We start from the raw sequence: 9,847 nt of genomic DNA, 5'->3' as shown, positions 1-9,847 counted from the left end.
TACTTCACTGAAAAAAAGTGTACGAAAGTGCACTAGTGTCTAACGAAAAACCAAGCAATGCTTTGTTGCATATGGCATGGTTAATGAAGCAGCACCTCAGTTCTGATTTTCCTCGTGTATGTGAATAGAAACATTTAGTACTACATTTATTATTTTTCACACTGTTACTGGGTCATTTATTTTGAAAATGAATGTTCTGAATTTTCTGTGTTCTCAATATTTTTGCATACATAGTGTTTTTATTGCATTGTTCACCAGCTAGCTACCCGAAATTTCACACTTTTCACATTTCTATTCATTGCAGAATATTTTCGTTGCTTGAATTTTTCAGAAAGAGCATTTCATTGTGGAAAATTCGGTATGCTGCAATGCGCGTGCTGGAGTACTTTTCAAAACTGGCAAAAACTATTTTTTCTAAACATACGAAAAATAACCATTTTCGTGAGGTAACAAAATAGTTAAAGAGGAAACCTAGCTCAAAGGTGGTAGCTATCCCTTGTGTGCATGGGCTATCTCCCATAATTAAAAAAGGTAGCTTGCCCCGCCGCGGTGGTCTAGTGGCTAAGGTACTCGGCTGCTGACCTGCAGGTCGCGGGTTCGAATCCTGGCTGCATTTCCGATGGAGGCGGAAATGTTGTAGGCCTGTGTGCTCAGATTTGGGTGCACGTTAAAGAACCCCAGGTGGTCGAAATTTCCGGAGCTCTCCACTACGGCGTCTCTCATAATCATATGATGGTTTTGGGACGTTAAACCCCACATGAAAAAAAAAGGTAGCTCGAATTTACTATGTAAAGGTGATTCTTTCGACCAAAATAAAAAATCAGAGGAGCATGTCCATTGGTTAATCAGAAATACGACAAACTGAGCAGTACAAAAAGAAATGTAACAATAAAAAATGCAAGCTCTAGTTTCTTAAATGCGCAAATATAGCGGTATATGTAGGGCAGACTGGCATACGACATAACACGAGGCTAAGGGAATACATGTCGAGTCTGCCCTTCCACACATTTAGCACAGCACTGCAATAAGTGCGTATGCTCACCTTGTTTTAATACACTAACTTAGAATATAGGCATCGAAACTGAACTTCAATTGAGGTAATGGAAGCCTATCACATTGATATGCTGAGAGAAAAGTGTTAGCCACCCACCGGTTGTCTTGCGAGAAAGTAATTTCGACCTTCTTTACTGTTAATTGAGCACGTGATAAAAAATTGTGCCATGTGTGCTGTTCAAATGTTTCCTTTTTTTTTTTTTGACGAAATCGTGCTGATCTGAGGGTTGTTAAGTGAATGCGTTCAAAAAATAAACCAGTCATTAGATTACACCTGTTTGTGTGTCTCATCTTTGTCCCCATGTGCCTGTGCATAACTGCAAGTAGGATGTTTTATTTATTCAGGAAATGGCAATGTCAGCAACCAGTTCATGATTGAGATGGCCATCCTAAATATTAAATATCTCTGTGAAGTCGCACGTTTAAGAATAAAAAACAGCAGCTAGCGTGTGTGCTTCTTTGTGTGCTTGCACATTAGGATACGATTCTGAACGCGAGACTGCCGCCGGAAATCGAAGTTTACCGGGCATCTCGAGCCGGCCACTCATTATCTCTCCGTCTTTCTTTCCTCGTGTCGATGTACTGCCCTTTCAAAATTAGTACTATGAACCAGCTAGCCCAAACCGAAGTACTCCTGTGCCGCGAAAGACTTCCGGAGCCTCTGCATATTTAACGCTATAAAGGCTATATCAAGACTTCTTATACTCAATTGCGTTCGCAACGAAAAATGGTTCAATGTTCTTACAAGTACTAAGAATTCTTATTCGTAATTTCCACGAGCAGTAGATAAAAATATTCTGTCCCTTACGAACAACAACAACGTTAGACGTGCAAAGCTATCTAAGCTATCCAGCTGCAACGTATTTGCAGCTGGATAGCTTAATTTCCACGTGACGCCACGTACAGGCTCTCTGCGCTGGGTAAGTCACCAAGGTAGCCACTTGGACTTAAGTGTCACTGCCGCAGAGGACAGACAGTCCCCCTGTTTTTTTTTTCCTCTTCCTGCTTTCTTCTGTTCGCCAGTCGCGCCATGGGGAGCACAAAAAGCAGGAAGCTGCACAGGCACTATAATCAGATGTCCCACCAACGATCAGTAAAACTGAAAGGCGGGCGAGTTGGAAGTTATTCATCGTTAGGTAGTGCACAAATTGGAAACGCATAATAAGGGAACAGGACCAGTGCTTGCCCTGTTCTTTTTATTTTCTTCTGCAGCATTGCACCTTATATGTGAAACGTAGTACAACTTAAATGCGAGAGCGCTACAAGAGAAACTGACAGCATAGACGCAATGCAAAGATAAAAAATCAGGACCTCGGCAAGAATTGAACCAAAGTGTTCTACATGGCAATCAGGATTAAAGAAGCGCAAACTGGAAGACAACAAGTCGACACTTCTTGTCCTACTCTCGGGCTTTTCTGTTTGACTTTTGCTGATGCCTTGTTGCTGCATATCTAGTGTGAAAATTGTTTATCTATTGTTCTTTGTTCTTTTTTTGTTCGTTTTTTTGCCTTTGTGCATTTATCATGCCAAGATTCTGATGTTTCGGCGATTGCAGAGTTCAGTTGGTCACTTCTTGTATGTTTTCCTTTTACGCTTCTTCCAATGCGTTGTGTCTACTTCTGGTCTTTTAGTTTGCGCTGCTTTAAATATGGGATCACACCAACTAGCGCTGCAGTCGAACCTGCTACATGTATTCAAAAGAGCCACGCCAGGTTTTGAAAATGCTTTGAAAAAAGACAATATGAGCTGACTATACGATTTTTATAACCATTTGAAGGAATCAACTATCTGCCATAGGTTGAAATATTGACACATATGACAGCAGTCTATAATAAACATTACATTTCATTGAAAAAGTGAATTCAAGCGTTGCTCTACCCTGGTGGAATATGCTAGAGAAATTTACAAGATATTCACATCATCACACCGTAAAGCTCACTTTGTTTCGATAATAGTGATGTCTGTGCTCTAACGTGATGTTATGTCACACAAGTTATCCAGTGTAGATGCATGTGTAGTGGGCATACCTGGACTGTGTTCCAATACTCACCGTAGACGGCTAAATAGACAGCTGAATGGACAATGGCCATCTGAAGTACCATTCGAATTCTCATGTAGCTGGCAAAGTAGACAGCTCAGAGAAGACCGCATCGTAGACAAATATGATGCAGGCTACTTTGCTGTCTAAACAGGATGGCGGCTCAGTGAATCGCTCAGATAGATCAAATCTCACCAGATTGGCCGTCTGCACACAAGCAGACGCTTTCCCAGATGCTCAATGTGAGTAAAGTTTATTTGCTTATGATTTTGACACGAAATAAGCCAAAAATTACAGCTGTTACGTTTGTTTCTTTTAGCTTTTTCTTCTCGACGCGAGGTGGTGTATCGTCGCGTAAAAGCTGTCTAAACGTGTTCCAATTCTCGGACAGCATGGGCTCGATGCGGTCTTCTAAGCAGTCATCGTAGACTATCTACGTGTTGTCTAAGAATAGGAACACAGCCCTGGTAGCCTACGATGTGCACACAACTGCTGCGATCCACCTCGCAACATGTACTTGCCTACATTTCAGCCTATACAATTGCTGGTAGCACGCAACTTATTGGTCAATGATTGAATCGATTTGATTTATTTAATCACCTTGAAAAGCAATTCAAAAACACAATTACTAGACAAATGGCAACAAACACGTCATAAAAAAGCACGTTTACTCCCCAATTACATTGAACAGCGATTACCGTGAATCAGTGAAGCGCTAGGTCTTGAAGCCGGGTTACCCTAACAGACGATGTGTTGTTTTGCTATCTACTGACCACGAAAAATAGCCAGAGCTGGCCTTGAAGCAGAACCGACACTGGCAACATTACAGTTGCCTAAAAAAGCTGATTAACAGTGTGCTGATGCATTTCTAGAGCAACAGTCCCGTTTTGCAAAAAAAAGAGAAAGTATTTTTGGTCTGGCTGCCAAAATCCACACAAGACAATGTAGTTTCGTGCTGTATTTATTAGCATATATTTCCATTTTTCCAACAGCATAAACGAGTAGCTCTGCCAGCATCAATCTAAACTTGCCTTTCATACACACCATGCACACAAACATGCACACGCATGCACACCACATGTCACTGCTAATGCACTCTCCAATCCACAGCCATCAAACTGCATTGTTTCAAGCGGAGGAAGGAAAAAACTACATAGGACAAGTAAATTTGAAATCTGCTCGTTACCACTTTGTTCTTGCAAAATGCTTTAAGGTATAAGCAATGAGCAGGTGAGTACCCAGAGCTCATATGAACAGCAGTTTAGTACTAGTGCAGTGCAAACTAGTCAAATAATTTTGTAGTGATGTTAATGAAACTCTTCAGTTTAGAACGCTGTGAACAACCTTTGTAGCAATAGGCTATGGCAAGCGATTTTACTTTCGACGGTCCACTGTGCACTTTTAAATACAACTTAAGGCCTGGCCCCACAACCCGGGATGTGCTGCAAACTGTGCTGTACCACGTTTTGCTACAAAAAAAGAAAAAAAAAGCAGAAACTCAGGTGAAGATGGAAGCTTGAAAAGATGGAAAATTCCCGAGCAAAGGGTATCATTAAAGCCGACGCTTCAACAAGCAGACTTGGAAACAAGTACGCTTTTGGTACAACGATTTTGTATATGCCCTTTTTTTCAACAGTGTATTTGGGGGCATCTAACACCTATTTAGCAATGAGCCTTTTCTGGGTAGGTAATCTGCACATGAACGCCGGCCTTGAGCAGGAACACGCCACGATTTTTGGTGAGCAAATCGTGACGATATGTGCGGGCCAAGCAACATCTGGTGCCATAAACATGCATGTTTGCCCCAAAGAAAGGCGCGAACGCAGGCCTCCGAGATTGCCTACCGGCATGTGGCGGACAGTTTTGGAGTCCAAGAGCCACCAGTTTTGATTTCGGCGATATTCACTTGAGGTTTAGTTCGGACTAGGAAAAGGCCCATTGACTGAAAATGTTGCTCCTACCCTATAAATGGTGCCAAAAAGGCATGGTTAGACATGATGAACTGCATAACAGCCTTGTCTTGTGACACCTAACCTTAGAGAGGCCAACAAAGCACATGCACAAAGGCCAAGTGGCACGACCAAAAAGCAATTCTTGCTGTCCAGTCTTCTCAATGTCTTTCATGAATGGCAGACACTGGATTCACTAATTCCTAGAAGTGCACTGTTTGGTGCTAACATGCAAGCACCTGAACTTCTGACAATGCACCTTAAACAAAGACTGGAGAAATGACCTGCCCACTGGATAGTAGAGCTCACGGGACAAGAAAAGCACCAGGTGCAGATAGGTCCAAATAAATTCTGCAAGGCTGTTTGGCACATAAAAACGGTATTGTGCAAAGACTATAGGTTAAATTAAAAAAACAAAAAAACTTGAAGTCATGCAGCAGAGAGCACAGGGCTTTGTAATAACAATCTGCACTGAAATATGAGCACAACAGTCCTTTCACATTTCGGCTGCTGCACTCAAAAGGCAGCTACTATGGTATGCAGTTGACAGTTCAGCAAAAAGATAAGCTTTGCCAATCTCAATTCTCACCACGTGCAATGCACAACAATGTGTCCATGAAAGCATTCTGCCCACATATCTGAAACTACTACGAAATTTTTTAAGCCGATGTGTTCCACTGGATTTCCCATCTAGCTGCTGACCCCTTCTCCTTGTGTAATTATGTAGGCTTATCAACTTTTGCAACTGCAGACAGCCTGTCGCAATGGGAGGATTAGAATCAGGACACAGTGCATATCAATTATTTGAAAATATTTTCCTGGCACAAGTTTTAAGAAATGCAAAAGACATTTGTGCTGCAGCCACAACATTTACTCGGCGAGATAAGGCTGAGCTCAGAGAAACATTCACCATAACTGCACTGCAGCAACTCCACAAATGGAGTACGGTGCACATGTCTGCCCACATGACAAGGCATCTCGTTGCAATGTTTGTTTGCGAGAGAACATTTGCTGTACTCTGGTCATGAACACTTCAGTTTTCATTTTCACGCAGCTTGAAAAAAAGCATCTAGCGAGATACTTCCTTCACTATACACAACTGTATCGGGCACTTCATGTGTTGTACACACAGAAATAAAATCTTGGACTGCATCCTATGCCTCGAAATTTCTTGACTTAATTGCATTTTCCATTCTACTTAGGCTGCCAGTTACCTAATCTATGCTCTGCTTGCATGCTTCTCCCTATCATCTAGAAAGTATTGGCAGCAAACATTAATTTGCCAATCCAAACAATGGTGTCAATTTTGTCAACTATAAGTATTGCTTTAACCCAAGAAGCCCAAGTGAAATAAGCTACTAACTTCTTCACATACGTTATGGTCATTATTAAAATAAAAAATAGTGAAAAATCACAAATGCAACTACCCACAAGTGAAAATATCCAGCAGCTTATCATAAATGCTGGATATAGCCTCAGCATTAGGTTTTCAGGGCACAAAATTCTTCAGTAGTAAATTCAGTGTAGCAAGAATAATGCTGGATTTTGTGGAAATAGAATGAACTGCCTTTACATGGCTACAGTAATATTCTGCTCCAGAATTTTAGATCACACAAAAAGTTTATCAGCCACAACTTCTCATATGGAAATTCTGTATGGCTTATATATAGTTCTGGCTATAACACACTTAAACTTCAACTAAGCCTTAATACTAGCTGCAGTAGTATAAACTTGCTATGCTTCCAGTTGCCAGCTGTGAACAGTAATGCAACTCCCTTTATCACAAAGGCTCATTCATTAAAATAATTAGTTTTCAACTTGTCTATTGCTTGATGCACTTAAGAGAATTATCTTAACAGCTCAAGAAAAACATTTCCCATTAAATTCATTACTTGATGGCTCTTTTTAACAAACAAAACAGTGATGCCCTTCTAAAGGCACAAAATGATTGATCTCTGCAGAGCAGAAGTACCAACACGTGCTTTTCAGCATAGCATGATGCCCAAAGTAGTATGGCAATGCTGTCTACGGTATTCTTTTGTGTCCTTTTAGTAAAAACTTCAACAGGCAGTTTCTGCATACTCCAAAGGCAAACTGCTATGGAGAAAACTTCAAAGACAGCTTAACACTACCATCAGTTACATTTTGCCCTAAGGTTCATGCTTGAGGTATCACAAGAAAGTTAGCCAATCATTTCATTTAAACAAGATCTACAGAGGAGTAGTCCAATTATGCGTATATCTTGCAAGTAACAGTGGCAGCAACAGACAAAAAAAAAAAAATCGATCCACTTCAGAAAAGCACACTGAGTAGAACTTTTATGCACAGAGCTTACATTATAAACAAGTAAATGAGTCAAAAGCTAGAAAAAAGAACAGGCATGAGGTAAAAGAACAGCTCTGGGTATGAGGGCACAAAACTTGTGGGCTTCTGGCACTTGAACAACAGCAACAACAAGTAACAAAACAGTATGGGGAGTAAAAAAAAGGAAGGTAGCTTGGGAATGCTGCATCAGTGGTCCCAGGCCAGTGTCACCACATTACACAAAGCGGGAATAAAGTGCTGTGTAGGTATGCTGGGACATGGCATTGCTCGGGAGGACCTCTACTTCTTGTTTGATGAGCCCTGCACACAGCGGAAAAAAAAATAGAATACTAACTGCTGGTGTTCATCTCCAGAAGGAGGGTTTGCTGGGTGAGATGGCAATGCATATTGTAGCTTGATCAAACTAGAACAAAAAACCCGTTTATGCAGACACAGTGCAAACTGGAGATTTTATTGAAAGAACACACACATCCCTAAGTTATGTGTGTTACAACTTATTTCTTTGATCTTGTGTGTCCTTTTAATAAAACTCTCAACAGTAGGTACTTTCATAGTTTGGATGGTTCTTTTCTTCCGTCTTTGTTATTTTGCATTGCTTTATCATTTAAAAAGAACGGTCGATCTGCTGCTGAGGGATACAATCTGCTGTCACAGCACCAAGCCTGTACACAATCCAGGAGACAATGCTGTCCACCTTCCAGTACACAACATAACTTTATTTCCCCCAAAGCGATCATTAAAGGTCCCTAGTTATAGGGAGCTATCCTAAATTACATTTCACTTAGTTGCATCATCATGCTGCATTTTGACCTCTCACAGTTACCTGCAACTCTATTCCATGGAAGCTGCAAGAAATGTTCAAATAGTTGTCCAGTAACAGCCCAACACAGCAAATTTCAAAATGTGAAATTTTGTTGAAACTGTTGGCTCGTACGGACTTTTATATTCCATTATATTGCACTTCATTTGACAAAAAGAAAAAATTATGGAATACAAAGCTTCCGAATGCAGTCCACCAATATACAGTCGTATGCATATCTGCAAGCCCTAAAATCTTTTTTATTTATTTACAATGTGTGAGCTCGCTCTGCAATGAATGTTGCACCAAATTTTCAGATTAAGCCAGCTCGCAACACCTCACTGAAAAATAGAAATAAAAAAGAAAGGGCGCTTAGGCATTGGCGAAAGTGTGTTGGGGGCTAGTCTGTTCATCATGCTCAGCTTGAACAGTGCGACAGAGGAGAAGTGTTTGTGTGTTTTCCTCTGTCTGCATGCAGTTGCACTGTTCAAACTGAGTCTTTCGATGATGAAAGCACACCAGAGCAGTACTCCAGAGCAGGCTGTGTGCCTTTTCCAGCCTCTCGAATAGGCTTACACCTGCCAATAGATATGGCAGCTTTAGGACGGCAAGTCTATTGGAAGCATTGCAGCATATGTATACCGTATTATCGCACGTATAACTCGCCTCTGCACCCCACCATTCAGCTCACCAAAAAGGAGCAAAAAATCTTTGCCTTTTGCTCGAACATTTCATATACAGGAAAGGCTGTACAAAAGCAGTGCTCAAGCAACATAGCAGCTATGCCTACCTCACGAGCCTGCACAGAACTCATAAGGTAGGACTAGCTGCTTTGTTGCGCCTCCGGCTGCGCTCTAGCTGCTTAGCGGGCGCAACTGGAGCCTCCACGAAATCTGCACAGCTGCGAGCGCCACTATCTCGAGGCCACAAAATGACCTACAGTCGCAGTGTGCAGCTTGTAGGCTGTCTTTCTTTCTTCACCGTCACACGCAGCACTTGTCCACGTTCTGCCATCTTTCTGCTTTGCGATTGCTGAAATCCTTGGTGACGGGGATAATCTTAAGCTTTTGCTGTGCGGCGAAGGACTGCCACCGGACGCTACTCATGGTGACGGAACAGATGAAGTTAGTCTCTGCGAACAGGTCCAAATGTGGAGAACAAGTGGTACCAGAATCAGAAATGGTTTTTGTGGTGTCGGGCATTTCATGTCCTAAATTCAAATATACTGATCTCGAGGTCATAGACTTCCGATTAGTTTCGGTTTCACGGGATGTGTCGCATAGCACCACCTGCCTAACGGCTATATTGTGTAATCATGGCTACGCGCTAAAGAGCACTCTCTGACTAAAGAGTCCCCTCCTCGTTCTTGGCCTAGCGTGACGCTCGTTACAGAGCTCCGGCGCTAACTCCGTCAGATGGTCCATCCGGCAGTGATACAACAACTTGGCGACAAGATGAACAAGAAGTAAGCCTCTCACGTACTTTATCGGCATCCTTCACCAATTTTCTACGTGAATTGCCACTTTTTTGGGTGCATTTACAGGGCATTGCCCTACTTGCACGCTGCATGAAATGAGTTAGGCCTACTGCGGCCACCCCTGCTTCCCAAATTGCTCCTTCGCCGTTATAGCAAACTTCGGGCACTCAACCTGTGCCTTGGGCTACATGGCGCCGTGTCTTTCA

At 42.0% G+C, this 9,847-nt stretch overlaps 1 protein-coding gene across 4 annotated transcripts in view; it reads right to left on the bottom strand.

Annotated features, from left to right (window-relative positions):
• Positions 1-4,036: 4,036 nt before the first annotated feature.
• Positions 4,037-9,847, bottom strand: part of LOC119167714 (uncharacterized) — a 537,665-nt gene continuing 531,854 nt past the window's right edge. For all 4 annotated transcript variants that reach the window (XM_037419242.2, XM_075865824.1, XM_075865825.1 and 1 more), the window contains one exon: positions 4,037-7,665. Coding sequence is in view for 2 of the 4 variants with exons in the window: in XM_075865824.1 (XP_075721939.1) it covers positions 7,645-7,665 (21 nt within the window). In the remaining 2 variants the exon portion in view is untranslated. The remainder of the gene's footprint in view (positions 7,666-9,847) is intronic.

The sequence above is a fragment of the Rhipicephalus microplus genome, chromosome 6 (genome assembly GCF_043290135.1).
Source record: "Rhipicephalus microplus isolate Deutch F79 chromosome 6, USDA_Rmic, whole genome shotgun sequence".
NCBI classification, from domain to species: Eukaryota; Metazoa; Arthropoda; class Arachnida; order Ixodida; family Ixodidae; genus Rhipicephalus; species Rhipicephalus microplus.
This window is presented reverse-complemented; position numbering and strand designations above follow the sequence as displayed.